General features: G+C 33.1%; 1 protein-coding gene across 9 annotated transcripts in view; it reads right to left on the bottom strand.

The window, feature by feature from the left end:
* Nucleotides 1–18,647, bottom strand: part of LOC129952011 (SH3 and multiple ankyrin repeat domains protein 1) — a 124,425-nt gene that overhangs the window by 35,678 nt on the left and 70,100 nt on the right. For 5 of the 9 annotated variants that reach the window (XM_056064429.1, XM_056064426.1, XM_056064430.1 and 2 more), the window contains 2 exons: nucleotides 17,853–18,347; nucleotides 10,861–10,878 (listed from right to left, as the gene is read on the bottom strand). In XM_056064429.1, the coding sequence (XP_055920404.1) occupies nucleotides 10,861–10,878; nucleotides 17,853–18,026 (192 nt within the window). In that variant the 5' untranslated portion in view covers nucleotides 18,027–18,347. The remainder of the gene's footprint in view (nucleotides 1–10,860; nucleotides 10,879–17,852; nucleotides 18,348–18,647) is intronic. The other 4 variants (XM_056064427.1, XM_056064428.1, XM_056064432.1 and 1 more) reach the window with 2 other exon arrangements.

Below are 18,647 nucleotides of genomic sequence, written 5' to 3'. Positions count from 1 at the left end.
TTGACATAGACTTGTGATTTCAAATAACCCCATAAAAAGAAGTCTAATGGTGTTATAACACACGATCTAGGAGGCCAATTTTGATCACCGAAACGAGAGAGTACACGACCTGGAAATGCCTCATGCAGTAATTGAATTGTTTCACGGGCTGTATGACATGTATGCGCCGTCTTGTTGAAACCACATATTGGACACATCAATATCATCCAATTTTGGCAGAAAGAACTGGGTAATCATGTCTTGATATCGAGCACCAGTAACAGTCACTGCTTGACCAGCATCATTTCCAAAAAAATATGGCCCAATTATGCCTCCAGACCAAAATCCACACCATACAGTCACGCGTTGTGGATGCATTTGTTTTTCGACAATCACATGTGGGTTCTCCGAACCCCAAATGCGGCAATTTTGGCGATTGACAAAGCCATCAAGATAAAAATGTGCTTCATCGCTTAGGATGATTTTGCTCAAAAAATCAAGGTCCATTTGTTGATGTTCAATAATCCATTCAACGAACTCTCTTCTCTGTCCATGGTCATTAGGCTTCAATTGTTGTGTTAATTGAATTTTGTAAGCATGAAGACACAGATCTTTGGTGAGTGTACGCTGTAGAGAGGTTCTTGAAATTTGCAATTCTTCTCCACGAGGTCGAATTGAGGTTCCTGGATTGTCAGCAACACTCTCACGCACTGCTTCGACATTCACATTTGAACGGCTTGTTTTTGGACGACCAGTGTGTTTGGCGTCTCCAACGGATCCAGTCTCCATGAATTTTTCAATTAATCTCTTCACAGTTGACGAAGTTAAAACACTCTTCCGACCATATTTTGTATGAAATTTTCTAACTGCAGTCGCCAAGCTTTCACTATTTTTGAAATATTCTTTAATAATGAAGACACGTTGTTCTATCGTGTAACACTCCATTTTTAATAACCTTATACTGTTAACTGTCAAATTGCTTTTTTTCGGGGTTGCCAACACTTCACTGCACAAATGGCGGCAAATTCAAATCTTGCGTTAATTTTGGGACACGCTTTATTTAAATGTGATATGCTTAATTCCACTGGGCTTAAACTTCAATAAATACTTGTGCTAAACATATTTTAAAGAAATGTCTCCTATAGAATAAGCTGCAGACATCACTGCCGTTCCCTACCTTACCTGCACACTGAATACATAGCTCTTTTCAGTAACAAAAACAAAAATAGAGACGAATTGGCAAACACTGAACGAATACCTATTAATATGAGTCTTGGTATACAGCCATAAAACGTAAGTGACGATATTCATTACATATACATATACTGCAGACCAGACAGTCAATGGCAATTTGTAAATTCCTTCAATTTCCTGTCTCCTGTAACTCGTTGAAATGTACACATGCACATCAAATATCAGAAACCCTTACGGCTATGTGAGATAAATATATACAGTATACATGTATGTATATCGTATTATGCATTCATGTTCATTGATGGTAAAAACTTACGTCAGTACATATTTTTGAAATTAAGGATTTTCTATGACAGGTTTACACTCAAAAAAAATATTACTAAGATGTAATTTTAGATCTAGAAGCAGAAAATATTTTTTTTAAAACTCAACAGCCCATAAATGTATTATGAACTTCCAACCCACCAAAGTGGGCCAAAATAATGGGCAGAATGCATAGTTGCCCTAAACATTTTCAATATCAAGTAGATTGCATGACGTTCTAGCCTTTAATAAATTGTAATTTTTATTCTATAAATGCAAAAACTCAATTCTTTTATTTATTTCAATTTAAATCTTAAACATCGCTGCCGAAATATTTCAAGTAGCAGGCAATGACTTGGTAGGGAGCATGCACCAACTCATCTTAAAAAAAAATGGTCGGAAGAAAGCATGCCCGATGAGTGGAATCTCAGCCCGATACATATAAAAGGAGACCCTCTAAATTGCGCCAACTACAGAGGCATCAGTCTCCTTAACATTGCATACAAGATCCTCTGCCGTATTATGTGAACGTCTGAAGCCGTTCGTCAGAAACCTGAAAGGCCCTTATCAGTGTGGCTTCAGACCAAGAAAGCCCACTAACGACCAACTATTCACACTACGGCAGATCTTGGAATAAACCCAAGAGCTTCAAATCGATACCCACCATCTCTTTATCGATTTTAAAGCCGAGTACGATAGAATCCATAGGGAAGAGCTCTACAGGGCAATGTCTAGTTTTGGCATCCCTGTCAAACTTATCCCCTTGTGCAGAATGACGATGGAGAATGCACACTGCTCTATCAAGGTCGGAAAAGATCTCACCGATGCATTTGATGTCAAAAAAAGTTTTAGACAAGGCGATGCATTGTCATGCGACTTCTTTAATATCGTTCTGGAAAGAACTGCCCAAGACTCAACCGTAAACACTAGAGGCACTATCTTCCAAAAGTCTATCCAACTACTCAGATAATTTTGACATAATTGGAAGATCAAAGCATGATTTCAGTGGAGCGTTGTTAAGCATTGCGACGGAAGCAAAGAAGATGGGTTTAGTGGTCAATGAGGGCAAGACCAAGTATATGTTGTCATCAAAAAAGGACATTGAACAACGACGTCTTGAACAAAACGTCACCATAGACAGCTATAACTTCAAGGTAGTTAAGGACTTTGTCTACCTAGGCACCGCTATAAACATCAAACGAAGAATAACTTTTGCAAATCGCTGCTTCTTTGGACTTAGAAGGCAATTGAGAAGTAAAGTCCTCTCTCTAGCATCTAAAATCACCATCTATAAGATACTCATCATCTCGGTTCTCATTTATGGCACTGAGGCCTGGACAATGTCAAAAATAGATGAGAACGTCTTAGAAATCTTAGAGAGAAAATTTTTTAGGGTGATTTTTGGTCCCGTACGCATAGATGGAGAATGAGAAGATATAACGATTACCTGTACGGGCTGTACGGCGACACTGACCTAGTTAGCAGAATTAAAGTCCAACGGCTAAGATGGGTCGGTCCTGTAGAGCGAATAGACATTAACGCTCCACCACGGAAGGTCTTCAAAACCAATCCCGTGGGACGGCGCAGTAGAGGAAGACCGCGACTCAGATGGCGCACACAGGTGGGTGAAGACCTCAACCAACTTGGCGTGCGAAACTGGAGACAGCTAGCTAGGGACCGAGCTGGCTGGAGACGCATGTTGTTTGAGGCCCAGGACTGTAGCGCTACCTTAAGTAAGTAATATCATCTTTAGGTATAGTTTTGTTTACAATTTCATTAGTATTAGTGTACGTTGGTATACTCCACATTAACTGATCTCGTGTTTGGGCACTAGTTAGAACAACAATTGATAACAAATATACTTAAAAAATATTCGTATGCCATTTTGTGATTTTGTTTTCCCAGAATCGTTCCAATTAAATTAAATTAAATTGATCTTTAGATACAATTCTTAATTGTGTCCTAGTTTCACAAACCAATCTCCTTTTTGCCTTAACTTACAGACTTATTCATTCATGACAGCTAAACATTAATGATAGTCGTTTAATGTTATCGTTTTCAATATTTCGTTGTCATATTTTATGTACGATTTTTTATTTTTTTGTTTAGTGTATGAACTACCATTTGGTTGGGGCATCAAATGCGTTCTATACAGCTTACTTGCAAATTACGAACAATGACGAGCTTACAAGTGTGAGCAAAACGTTACTGTCGCTAGTTGTCGCTCGCTCTTCGAGGACATTTCATTATTATTCCTTAAATTTGTTTTGCTTTTCCTCATATGGTTCTGCCCAAGGGTAGATTTGTTAAGGGTGAATGCAGGAAGGTGATAAACGGAAATTGAAATAAAAAAGGTCAAAAGATTAAATATTTCTCTCTTCTCTACACCCAAGATTGTCACTTTAAATTCTTTGCTCTCTTCGTTACTTAAGGTCTGGGGCTATATTTACTATATACATGTATGCACCATACAATAAATAAACATGTTTCGCTATGCAATTTTTAATTTTAATGTTTCAATTGAGGCGCACTTCTTTCAGTCTTCAGTCTATTGATCCTCGAGGCATATTCATCAGGGTCGTTAGCACCAACTCGGTTAATAGATTCCGAGTGTTATACGTTCGTTTTTTTTCTGGGCGTTGAATTGTAATCAGTCGACATAAGCCTGAAAAGGGCAATAATAATGTTCAATAGGGTACAAACAAAACTTGTTTTAAAAATGAATGCCATTTAAATATCCTTTAACTTGTCACGATGTTTGCATTAGTATTTCATCGAAACTACTCGACGGATTTCTATGAGATTTTACATGCGGTTTTAGTAAAAACGAGAATAGTCAGTTAAATCGCAGGGTCATAAAAGAAAATCGTATTTTTATTTTTTACTTGGCATCAAAAATAGCACAAAAGGCAGTAACAATAACGTTTCAGAAACAAAATAATTGTAGTTTATATAAAGCTAAATAAAAGCAATAAAATAGTAATAATTAATAAAAGATATTAATGGTGAATTAATGCATCATTGATTGAAATGCCTTGATTTTGGTCTGCAAAAGTAATATTTAAAAAGAAAATGTTTTAGCACGAATGCATTAATTTTTTCTATAAAACGATCAAAAAAATGTCAATCAAAATATTTATTAATTTTGCTGTACCGAGATAAATTTTGTTCATTTGGCACAAGCATCTGGAATTTTTGTTCAACAAAGAATTTCCATGGAAAACAAAAAAAAAAAACCTAAACTGCAGCTGTTTAATGTAACGTTCAAGTCGAAGGTGGAGAGAAAACTTGTTCAAATGTGGAATAAGTACTGACCAAACCGCGCAGCGCCACGCCACAATGGTCCACCACCGCCGCTGCCACCACAAGGATTTGAGGGGACTTTTGATCACATTTCTTAACGCTTGCAACGGGAATATACATAAGTACATATGTATGTAAATCTGAGTACACATTTAGAGAAATTGACAACATAAAACGGTTATATTGCAGTCAGCGGCGACAATGCAACATACAATTGTTAGCAGTGACATAGGTATACATTCTAGTACAAAAATGAACAACATTATATAAATAATGGTATGTAATTGAATAATTAAACTATTTTGATGTTTTTTTTTAATAAACGAATATATATGGAAATATTTTATAATTTATTGATTTATACAATTTTTTTAATGAATATACAGTATCGGACAAAACATTTGCAACTAGAAACGAAAGTACCTACCTAAGCATTTTCTTTAAAAAATTACGTTTTGTCACGGGTGAATTTGAAGTTACTTCATAAAATTAAACGTTAAGTTACTAAAAGTTTTTTGGTGTTATATATTTTTAATAACTTTGAATACACAGTATTAATAATATATAACGATTGTTTTGATTCTGAATAAAATTTTAATTTTTTTTTAAGAAAATGCTTACTTTCATTTTAAGTTGCAAATGTTTTGTCTGATACTGTAGTTAATTAAGTATTTATCAGATATCGATTTATATTGCTCCATTGACAGTCCCAACACTAAAAATGTACTTGTTTTGTAATATTTAATCAATCAAAAATACATACATCAATAATAATTTATTAATACACATGTAAATGGTATTTTTTAGAGGTGCATATCAAATCAAATGGGGTGGCGCAACAGTCCATTGTGAACCAGGGCCTAGTGACTTACAACTCTCAACCATTCCTGTGTGCGAGTACTGTTGTCAGGAATGGAAGGGACCTACAATTTAAGGCCGAATCCGAACGGCTAGTTTTGAGAAAGCACTTTTTCATGACAAGAATTACTCTTGAAGGATTTGTCAATTCCTCGCAAGAGGCAGTACCCGCGAAAATTAATTTTTTTAAATTAAGCGGGCACAGGCAGGGATTGAACCCAAGACCCCTTGCATGACAGTCCAACGCACTAACCATCATGCCACGGGTACTACTAGAGGTGCATATATAACTCTTAATTAGAAAAACAGAGATGATTTTTTTAAATTGACTTAAAATTTACTTTATTTTAAGGATAATCTTCTGGCAATTTAAATATGATAAATGTTATATGACCACCACTATGACCAAATCATAGTTTATCATATTGAGTTTAAACTTGGTTGAATGGTTTTTTGCTTTGTTTGCTGCCCGCCAGATATTTTTATAAATAAACAAAACAGAATAATAAAAAATTAAAAATTACTATTTTAAGGTAACTTTTTATTTAAAGTCTTATGAAAATAGAGAAATATTCGTTCATAGCCTTTTCAATAATTTAAATTAAAAAAATAATTTAACTTATGTTATTTAATTGAAACGAAAGGAAATTTTTAATTCATTTTATGACATAAAAATGAGAAGAGCATATACACACACCTTTAGAAGCAGAAGTCCCGATATGGGACTTGCCCGTGACCACCACTTAATGATAGCTACCCTAAGATTGCGTACAGCTACAGTTCGAAGATCCAAAGGAACAACACGAGCCCCCAAATTCAACATCGCCAGACTAAAGGATCCCACGACCCGTCAACAATTTAGTGACCACCTGTCACACGAAATGAGAACAATCAGCATCATAGTACATGACGACATCGAACACTATTGGAATGCTGTGAAAAATGTTTTCATTTCAGGTGCTGACAGAATAGCCCGGTACACACAGCTCAAAGCAACACTTAGTGAAAGAAGTAGACTGTACTGTGATAAGTTCAGTGGATGAGCAAGTCAGAAGGTGAAAAGAACACTTTTCCTCGATATTAAACCGAGTGTTTGCAAACAACGTGCAGCCGATACCTTCTAAAGCGCCCGACGTCCTCTAAAAAACTAATCTTTGAATCCGCACCGCACCTCCCAGTAAAGATGAGATCGTTGTCGCAATGAAAGCACTTAAGAACAACAAAGCGGTACGACTTGATGGAATTCCCACAGAGCTTTTAATAGCAGCGCACGTCATCAAGCGAACTGCTTCATCCGCTCATAGGAATTTGCGTTCTACCAGCTGTTGTCAAGATAGTAGCAAAAGTGCACCGCTTCAGAGAACATCTTGAGGCCCCACTCGATGCCAAACAAGCTGGATTCCGCGCTGGATCCTCCTGTATTGATCTTATTATTAACACCCTGCGGATCATTATTGAACAGTGCGTTGAATATCGATCACCACTACACCTGCTGTTCATCGACTTCGAGAAGGACTCTGATAGCGTTTAGGGGGAGTATATCTGGTTAGCTGTGCGGAGGGAGGCATCCCAGAAAAATTAATTGCTATAATTAAAGCAGCATATGATGGATCCAAGTGTGGCGTTTTGCACGATGGTAGGTTGTCAGATGATTTTGAAATCCGAAGCGGAGCGGAGACAGGGCTGTATTCTGTCGCCAATATTGTTTTAGTTGGTGATAAGCGGTGTACTGCGATCAGCTCTATCATGTAGCGGAGGGATCCAATGGACTTTGACATCCTATTTAAAGCATTTGGATTACGCGGACGATGTTTGCTTACTCTCTCATAGGATCATGGATTTCCATCAAATGACAACAAGTGTGGAGAGAGAATCAGAAGTTGGGGGGCTGAAAATTAATTCCGACAAAACAAATATGATCAGCCTCAGAACCCGACTATCCTCTTAAATAAATATTTTCTCGCAACCGGTGAAAAAAGTGGAGATCTTTCAATACCAAGACGTCAGCGTTCGGTATGCTGTCAAAAATTTGGAGGAATAACTCTATCAGCTTAAGAACAAAGCTACGACTATCACAAACGTCGAATCTGTGCTTCTTTATGGGTGCAGCACTTGGAAGGTTACTTGAACCATAACAAGAAAGCTGCAAACCCTCGTAAATGTATGTCTTCGTAACATCCTAAGTATTTTCTGTTCAAACCGTATTTCAAATGAGGTCCTTCATAGAAGGACTGGTCAAGAACCTATAAAATCTATAATAAGAAGACGTAAGTTGAAATTGATTGGACGTACGCTTCGAAAAGGTAACGACTACATTACAGGCCAAGCAATGTAGTTCAAAGTTTTGGTTAATTATGAAGACCAAGAACCAAAGGATGACAGAATCTGAAGGTTAAAAGATGTTTTTCACAAAATTAGTTTGACTGTTCAATGCTGATGTCATTTTTGTGGTATAAAATTAGTCTAAAGCTAAGTCTTAAAACGTTTTATTTCCATTCTAGTGACATCGAGAAATGTCAACATTTTTAATTTGACTGATTACAAAAAACATCCAATAAGAAGCTTAAAGGAAAGTTTAAATCCAAGAGACTCGCCTCTTCAAATGCAACGACTAAAAATGGTCTCTATACTTCAGTTCCAGGATTTAATTTTGCTTTGTATGGAAGATATCATTGCTATAAGATGTTGCAATTCATATAAAATATAACTTTTGAAGGCCCATCATAGTAGCCAGTTGAAGGAAGAAATTTACTTGGTAAATTCCATACGTACGACTAAAAATTCAGTTCAGTATAATTTTCGACGTGACCTACCAATTTTTATAACTTACATATATTTATAAATTACTTTTACTCAACGGAGACGCAAAACAAGTCGTGAACTAAAGAAAATTATGATTTTTACTTTGCAAGTAATTTAATTTCGTATCTGATTGTTGAACTATTTAAAGCAGGAGGCAATGACTTGATATGCGCCAACTTATCTGCAAAATATGGTCGGAAGAAAGCATGCTCGATGAGTGGAATCTCAGCATATACATAAAAAAGGAGACCCTCTAAATTGTGCCAACTACAGAGGCATCAGTCTCCTTAACAATGCATATAAGATCCTTTCTGCCGTTTTATGTGAACGTCTGAAGCCGTTCGTCAAAAACCTGATAGGTCCTTATCAGTGTGGCTTCAGACCAGGAAAGTCCACTATCGACCAAATATTCACACTACGGCAGATCTTGGAAAAAAACCCAGGAGCTTCAAATCGATACCTACCATCTCTTTATCGATTTTAAAGCCGAGTACGACAGCATCCATAGGGAAGAGCTCTACAGAGCAATGTCTAGTTTTGGCATCCCTGTCAAACTTATCCGTTTGTGCAGAATGACGATGGAGATTGTACGCTGCTCTATCAAGTTCGGAAAAGATCTCGAAGATGCATTTGATGTCAAAAAAAGGTTTTAGACAAGGCGATGCACTGTCAGACATCTTCAACATTCTGGAAAAAAACAGTGCAAAACTCAACCGTAAACACTAGAGGTACAATCTTCCAAAGGTCCATCCAACTACTCGGATACGCAGATGATATTGACGTAAGATCAAAGCGTGATGTCAGTGGAGCGTTTCTGAGCATTGCGACGGAAGCGAAGAAGATGGGTTTAGTGGTCAATGCGGGCAAGACCAAGTATATGCTGTCATCAAAAAAGGACATTGAACAACGACGTCTTGGAAATAACGTCACCATATACAGCTATTACTTCGAGGTAGTTAAGGACTTTGTCTACCGGAACCGCTATAAATACAGCAAACGGCACTCTATAACTCTTGCAAATCACTGCTTCTTTGGACTTAGAAGGCAATCGAGAAGTAAAGTCCTCTCTCGAGCATCTAAAATCACTATCTATAGCGCTGAGGCCTGGACCCTTTAAAAGAAAAAACGTCTTGGATGGTTCTTCGGGTGATTTTTGGTCCCGTACGCATAGATGGAGAATGGAGAAGATATAACGATGAACCGCACGGGCTGTACAGCGACACTGACCTAATAGCAGAATTAAAGTCCAACGGCTAAGATGGCTGGGTCATGTAAAGCGAATGGACATCAACGCACCAGCCCAGAAGGTCTTCAAAACCAATCCCGAGGGACGGGCGGCGCAGTAGATCAATCAACCAACTTGGCGTGCGAAACTGGAGACAGCTTGTTGGTTGAGGCCCAGGTCCGCCCGGGCTGTAGCGTAAGTAAGTATCGATTTATTTGTTTGGTTAATTTATATACTTAAGTACTTAGATATGTTTAAAAATCATATTGAACAAACAAAGCCACAGAATGATATTTTTGATTGTTTTTGATGGAATTTAATATCGTATTTGGTCTTTTTTTATTTTGAATCGTTTGGTTGGCGAAGTATTTTAAAACAAGATGAAACACTCCATAATCTCATGAGTGTATATGCATACCTTGTTACAATTATGACAACGTTTGACAATATTTTAAGGCGAAAAGGAAGGAACGAAAATTGGGATTACAAAATTTTCTAGTTAACGCCCCACATATGTTTTTTTTGTAATTTACTAAATGATACCCTTTTGGAGCAGTACACTTAAAAGACAGTAGCTTAAAAATGTTATGATGAAATTAAAACCAATTATTTTCAAAAGTTTTGTCAAGATGCTCAAAAATATTTGCGAGTCTTACAAATATTTTAAAAAGATGGATACTTTTGATAAAGCAAAATAAAGTTAATTTGCTTGAGTCTAATGCCAGGTCATTGAATATTCTTAAATTAATTCGGTTTTTAATTCAGAAAAAGCAATTTCTATGTACCCTGAGATTTAAAAAAAATTGCTTCTTTTTGTTTACACTTTTATGTTATGTTTTTAAGTACAAACAATAATTTAAAATAATAATTATTTACAACAGCAAATTGTTGTTCTTTTAAATTTTTTTTTTCAATTTTGTTGTTAAAAGTTTAATAAAAGTTTTCAAAACTATATTTATAATTTAACAAAACCACGACTTCTTAAAAGCCAGGATTACTGCAAATGTTCGTTGCTTATTAAAATACTTCCAAAATACTACAATAATAGTTACATTAGTTTAAGGCTTCAATGCATGCGATCAATTTATGAAACAAGTTGAATTGCTGTTATTAGGTGACCTTCTTAATCGAACATGCATATTTTGTTCAGTAGTTTGCATAACTTAAAAGTATAATAACCAAATTCCATCACCAACCTTAAACCAAAACGCCACCTGTATTGAATAGTCCGATCAAAAAGTATAATATTCCAAATGTAGATGATCGTTAGCCGTTGAGCAGTTCCAATATCCAATCCAATCAGCAATAGGTTTCAGTTTATGGCGAATGTTGAACATATCGTAGCATATTTTTGATAATATGATTTTAAATATATACGGACAAAACAAATAAAAGCGAAAAGGGTGTTTTGTATAGGAAAAAAACGCGCAAAGTACAGAAGAACCCAGAAATTTAGAAGACATAAAAAGAAAAAAAAAGAAAAATATAGAAAACAATAAACAAGAAAAACAAATATTGTGTCTAAATAAAAGAAAAATATAGGAAAAGTAACATTAATTAAAAAATACATTGTACAGTATAGATTAATATATTTACATACAAAGTAGTACAAACAAAAAACTAATTTAAAATATTAGTATTTATTTCAAAGAAAAGTGTAGAATATGTTAAAAAAAAAAAATACAACTGTATTGTTTATCATTTAAAATTACTTGTTTTTTAGATATCTTATGTGCTGAAAAATGATTGACTGTTATATCTAATCTGGGATAGAATCCTTAATAAAACAAATTAGGTGGCGCAACATTCCGTTGAAAACTAGTGTCTAGAGACTTAACTCTTAATCATTCCTGTGTGTGAGTTATGTTGTTTGAGATGGAGGAGACCTACACTTTTAAGCCGAATCCGAAAGGCTAAATTGAGAAAGCACTATTCATGACAAGACTTTGTCAATTTCTTGGTGCCTGTGCCTTTAAATGGTACAGGCAGGGGTTGAACACAATTCTTCTTATATGAAAGTTATACGCACTAACTATTACACTAAAAGATAGTGAGAAAAGTGCCTGCCACAGTTTTAATAGTCAGATGTCACTATCATCAATATTTCTAATAAATAAGTATCCTTCTTCCAGGTTAGTTAAACAATGTCAGGATTAACGCCTGTACAGGATGAATAAGCAGATATGAACTCTCCATATGTGTATGAAGAACAATAATTTTAACTCAACTTTGTGATGTACTAATTAATGAATTTTGTATAGAAGAATATACTGATATTCAAAAGGGGATAAGAAAAAGCTGATGAAAGCGCAATACGTATGGTTCATTCACAAAAGTATTTAAGTTGCAATTGAGAACACGAGTGAAAATATATGCATTCTGTATGTTTGAAATACATATACTTATTATATGTTATTATATAGCAAAAAGAATATACATAGATCGTGATGTGCGTGTTTAATGAAAGATTAGTGCATTTTAAGGATGTGAAGCTGTTGGATGTGAGACTGCTAGAAGTATGTTAAGTGTTGAAGACAAACGGAAGAATGTTTTTGAAGTACTTACTCGTAAAAGCGAAACAAGAATATAAAATGAACTAAAACTTAAGTACTTCAGCACAATGATGTGTGGTATGTCAGAATATCTAGCACTGAAAAAACCTTAAGACATTGTTCCACTTGCATAGAAAACAAAATTATTTTAAATTCATTGCGTTTGGGGCAGACAAAATATCACAACTCAATTTAAATTATACTGAATCAAAATGGAATTTGAGTAAATTTATTTTAGAAATGAATTCTCCCAAGATTTGTCGTTAATTTTTAACGTTCTTCTTCTTTGACAAGTTAAGTATGTATTGCAGTAAAAGGGGTAGGAAATCGCAGTAGTGTCAGAACTTGTAGGGTACAAATTATGATTCGAAAATAGTTGAGGTCTATTAAAAGATTTTTTACTTTAATAATAGTATGCTACTTTTTAAGAATTTGACATTCGTAGTTCTTATTTCGTTTCTTCGTTAATAATATTAATTTAATAAATAAAATATCAAAGAGAAACTTACAAATTATGTCTAATATTATGTTAACATATATTAAAGATGGTAGTGGTGTATACAAAACAAAAGGTAGCTGGTCTTCCAACGCGTTTTAAGTTTCTTTTAAATGTTTTTTTTTTTTTCAAAATTGAATGTTAAAGAATTTTAATTAATATTGAATTAATTATTTACTTTGTATGGTATTAGAAATGTTTTACTATCCAAAATGGAAATTACTGAGAAAATTAAATACTATATTCAGAAATGTATTTTAAGCTTAGAATCAAGATTTCAAATCATACATCATTGTTATACAAAATAAAATGCATACATATACTGTCGTTTTAACTTATTCTCACACTGCTTTGTAGTATACAAATACATACAAAATATATCAACCCTACTTTTAATAAAAAAGTGCATGTAAGCCGCTGGGTCATTCTCTGAATTTTCATAAAAGCTTCAGTGTAAGGGTAATATCAATGCATAGACATTTTTAGGGCGAGAATTATGGTTATGGTGGGGTGTAAGGAAGGGGTGGTTTCGTCGACGTGGTTTAGTATTCAAGTAGAAAAATGCAGATGGGTCAATTGGTTAGACGGATTCGGTTATCGATTGGTTTTGTATGAACACTTAGTTTCCTATTTTTTTGGGTAGGTAGATATTGAATTCTTAACTTGTTTCTTTGTGGTTTGAGGTTGAAGTGGAAGTGAAAGCAATTGAACTCATTGGGAGTGTTCATTTGTTTAACAAATTTATAAGAACGTTATTGAGGTGGTTTTTTTTAGCGGTAGTCTTTGTAATTGATACAATGCTTTGACAAGGAATCTTTTTGAAGTGATATTTCCCTAGCTGCTAAGTCGTCTACAGCACTTCAAAACGAGGACTACCTATACGTTAAACAGTTTTAAAGAAAATGTGCCCGTTGTCACTAGCTAAATTTCGGGAAGCTTCAGTCGGTCAGCTGGATTGAGGCACAGATTTATATAATTAAGAGAAAAAAAAACACATTTACCTTTTTATCAAGGTTATGATGAGAAATGTTTGCAAAGATAAATATTATTGCTGTCTTAAAATGAAAAAAACTGAACTGTAGTATAAAAAACAACCAATTCTCTAAAATCGTGTGAAGACCAAAAAATTAAATTTGAAAAAATTTCAATTTTCCGGTAAAACGGGTACAATTCGTGAATTGTAAGAAAATTGTTAGCACATAGAGATTGTAGCAATCTTCCAATTGAACTTGACAGTTTGGGAAAATATCCCAAAGACAGCTTGAATCTCTATAGTTATTCTTTCTCAGACCAAACAAATAATATTTGTTAAAAAACAGCATTAATTCAGTGAATGTAAAAGAGATCTTAGAGCTTATGAACATTTCTTCTATTAAACTCCACATTTAGACATTTCATTTTAAAAAATATTCCTGTATAGAAATATATTTTTTGAAAATAAAGAAATTAATAACTATGAAAAACTAGAATCGAAGGTATATTCATCCATCACCAAAACAAAATACAATACCTAGGTAGAGTATATGTATAAATAAATCTATAAAGTTTCCAAGTCTACTTTGATGCACTTGAAGATTACAAATCCAATTTTGTAGCGGTTAGTTGTCAAGGGCGACAAGAAAAATGATCCCTCACGACTCTAGGTTAATGTAGTTACAGTCAGTTTACAGTTTTCGTGATATTCTATATAGGGACATTACTGCAACTATCTGAACGCCTAAATGCAATTTTGAATACTTTTATTTTTGTTTGTTATTTCATTTTCTATAATTGTGCCACCTTATCTCACATTATGTTAAGTTCTCGATCACGACTTTTGAAAGAAAAAAGATTTGATTTTGGATATCGTGCAAGATCCTTTAACATATATTTAATTTTTTTGTTTATTTACTTTTTTTTGCAGAGATACGAGTATCAACTGTTTATATTTTTATTTAGCCTTAGCATTGATCTTGAATCCAACTATCCTACTTTAACATTGAATAATTTTAAAATGTCATTCAATGCCATATAACCGAAAGAGGTCGCAGAATTCGTACCAATCGTTAAAAAAAAAATGTGCATGCTTATCCTAGAAAAATGCGAGGCTCATTTCACCCCCTCAAACAGAGATAAAATAATTGCTAAACAAAATTATTAAAAAACAAAATTCTAGAACTTTGAGAACAAACAGAACCAACACGTTGTTCATCAAAAAACACAGCAAGACCCAAAGTAATTTTTTTTTTTCGGATGTGCACCAAGCTATCACATTTATTCCTCTAAGTTAAAGAGGAATGCAATACTGTTGAAAGACTTCTATTTTTTAAAAGAACTGCTCACATTACTACATTGCAGAAGTTGCGATTAAGTTCATGACACTAGTCAAACCCAACTGTCATTTGAAGTCTAATCTAATCACATTAGTTGACTGTTTGCCGTTTACGATAATGGATCGTTTAACTATCGTGCAAGGCATTCAAATAATAAAAACGATTTAAACTTACCACAATAAGCTCTATTTTTGAAACCTAATAATGAATGACCCTGTATTTATAAAAATTCAAATCAATTTTTTCGCAATAACAAGAACTACAAGCAATCAGATTTATTAAACTACATCAATTACATTTAAGATAAATATAGATTGTTTAACTTTTTATTTTTAAATTAGTAAAACGCTCATCTCAAGAAGAAACACTGCTGATTAGTATATGATTCAAAATTTCATATATTGGGTTTTTGATTGAAAAAAACAACTTAAATTTAATTTGACCTAAACTGCTTCACATAAAAGATTGGCTTTGCCAAGAGAATAAGTCTACCGAGTTGAGTCGCAATAAAATATAACAATGATAACACTGCATTGTAAGCAAATGGATACATAGTGTAATCAAACCATAATGTCAATTTAATTTCAATTGTTTTTTGTTTGTTTTGTAGCTAAAGATAGGAAATTACCGGATGCAGCCTAACAATGTATAAATACAAAAATGGTTCAGCACGGTCATGAACAAAAATGTGTTGTTATCTAGTTTCAGTTTGACTTTATGTGTGAGCACAAATAAGTTTCACTATTATTTTGTAATTACTACTATATCGTTAAGTAGGTTTAATATATTATTGGAATTTTATCAGAAGTGTTCGGTACATTTTTTTTTTGCAGTTATGAACGCAACATTGATTCATATTTTCATGTTATGCTTTTAACGCTTTAGTCAAAAATTATACACGACTTGACTGAGTTATAAACCTAAGTGTCTACATGAAGTAAAAACTATTAGAAAAACAATTAGATTTCATTATTGCACTACTTAACTGATAATCATATTTTTTTTTCAATATTTGAATAAATAATATAAATCTTATTGATTTAAATTATAATCTTAATTAAATTTGGAAAAAAACTAAGTAACTGTTAATAGAAGAACTTATTAAATTTGTTTTTTTTTATATTAAAATCAATTAAAATTCAATAAGATTTTCTTTCTATTAATGCTTTTTGTCAATTTTATGTGTTTTTTTCTGAGAATGGTAGGCCTAAAAATTAATAAGTTTTCGTATGGCTCAAAACTTTGAAGTTTATCTTTAATAACGCATTTTGGCTGGAAGAGAGTGGTCAGTGGCAATTTTACTTTTAAATTGACAAGAGACAACTAAAAGGATTGATCTTAACATGAAATTCCTGTAAATACTTAAATTTGATTTATTTTTTTAAAAACTTCTGTATAAACATATGTCAAATTTTTCTTTCATCTTGGCTCTGTTTTTTAAGTTTTGATTGTTGAACGTGTATATTTCAAGTTTTTTCCTGATGAATATCAGAATACAAGCTTTGATCATTAGTAAAATTTAGCGAAAAAGCTTATTTATTGCTAACTTGTACATCTACTTTCGTTTTAAAATATTTGGAGACCTATGATTCTCCGAAAAAATGTAAATCCACATGCCAAATTCTATACATTCATATGTTTCTACTTAAATCAAAAGATATAATACTCGAACACTTCTCAGAATCGTGTGATAAAAAGATTACCCCTGTTAATAATATGGATAAATATAAACATCGCCTTGTCGAAATTAAAATATTTATTTGGTTGTATTTTTAAACTGAAACAAAGAAATATCGATTCACTTCCAACAAATCAGAAGACAAATCGATATGACAATATTTATATTTTCGAGAAAGCGTCAATTTCTCAGAATCCCAAATGAAAAATTGTAAACTATGGTTTTTTGTTAAATTCAGCAGAATCTTGAAACTTATACAATAAGTATACATTTTTATTTTGAGGGGTATCAAAAATGTTAACAAATGCTTTTTTTTCTGATGTGGATCGTAACAGTACATATTAAACTCGATTTCCATTTCTGTCTTAATCTAATTAAAAATTTGAAGATAGCTGTAGTTATCATGGACCTTAATTCAATGGTTTAACATTTTAATATTGCTTGTAAACCCTGCTTTCATACACTGTGAAATCTTTTTTTTTTAAATGAAACACACTGACAAGTTCCAACCAAAATAAAAACTTTCAAATGGTACATTTTGTAAACAGATATTTCGAGTTTAATATCTTCGATAAAAATTCGAATAGTCAAATCTATATAAAAGTATTGGAAAACACAACTTCGAGGTCAGTATCTTTATTTGTTCTTAAGACAATTTAGTCGAAATCTGTTTATTAGTTTTAAGTAAGATTTTTCGTAAGTTTTTTATTTAATACAAAAAAATACCAATTGGATCTGCATTTTCCTATGTTATTATATGCAAAACAAAAATGAATTTGCAGTCGATTTCTCTTCTGGTTTTTAAGATATGGCCGATGAAAAAAAGGATCCCGAACGTACGGTTGTATGTTCGCATGCACATCCATATTTTTAAAAACCTTAAACTTAGTTTTTATATAATTTTGAACTTACAGATATGTCTATATTTTCAATTCGATAAATGGGATCGATGTCAATAACTTTCTATAGAAAGTTCATAGTTTTGATGAGATTATATGTAGGTATACTTTTACTCCCAAATATTCTACACTTAAGAGGTTAGTTTTAATACATGTTGGTAATTATTAACCTTGTGCAATAAGTCATGTTTCATAAAGTGTAATATACATATATACATGAGTGCATTTTTTATATTATAGTTTCAACTCACCTTAGGTAACGAAGCTAAAACTTGCTGCTTAACATCCCAAACCAGTCGATCAGCTGGAAACTGCAAACATTTGTATACATTAAGTTCAGGCACGTGAATCCGCACCAGAAGCCAACCATCACGGGGTTCTGGTGGTGGATCATCGTCGAATCCTGTTGTGTTGTTTTCCATCATATTGATGTTCCTTGAATTTCTCCCCAAATTCGTAAACAAAAGTACTCGTTAAATCTGAATTGATCAACTATTTATTACTATTATTTTTTTAAATTAACTATTACAAACAAAGTTGGGAAAGTTTTTTTTGTCGCTCAATCTTGGAATTATGTTATTGTTTTATTTTTATTTTATTATATTCTTATGGATATTTTTCGAAACTCGGGTGGACATGGTAACACACTGTTAATGCTGCGCACATTTCAAGTTCACGAATTGATTTTGTAGTATTGTTGGGAAACATATTGTTGGCGTATAACATGGAACAATGTTTTTTTTTTCCTAAAAGAAATAAAATTGTAATTAAATATTTATGTTTTTATTAAAAAATATTTTTTTAATTAGGTAAATCTTAGTTAAGTTAATTTATTGGGTAGAAGAACGCTATCAACGTACAAGCGGAAAATATAAAACGCTAAGCAACAAAGTTTTTGAATAATAAAGTATATATTACTTAATTTATATATTTTGCATAAGACAATTCAATCCACCATAAGGAATTATATATTGAAATAAAATTTTATACATATTTTAAAATTGAAAGAAGAAAATTCTTGCACGGGAATTACATTTCGAATATTG

Source organism: Eupeodes corollae, chromosome 3 (genome assembly GCF_945859685.1).
Source record: "Eupeodes corollae chromosome 3, idEupCoro1.1, whole genome shotgun sequence".
NCBI lineage: Eukaryota > Metazoa > Arthropoda > Insecta > Diptera > Syrphidae > Eupeodes > Eupeodes corollae.
Note: the sequence above shows the minus strand (reverse complement) of the source record. Positions and strands in the feature narration are given on the sequence as shown.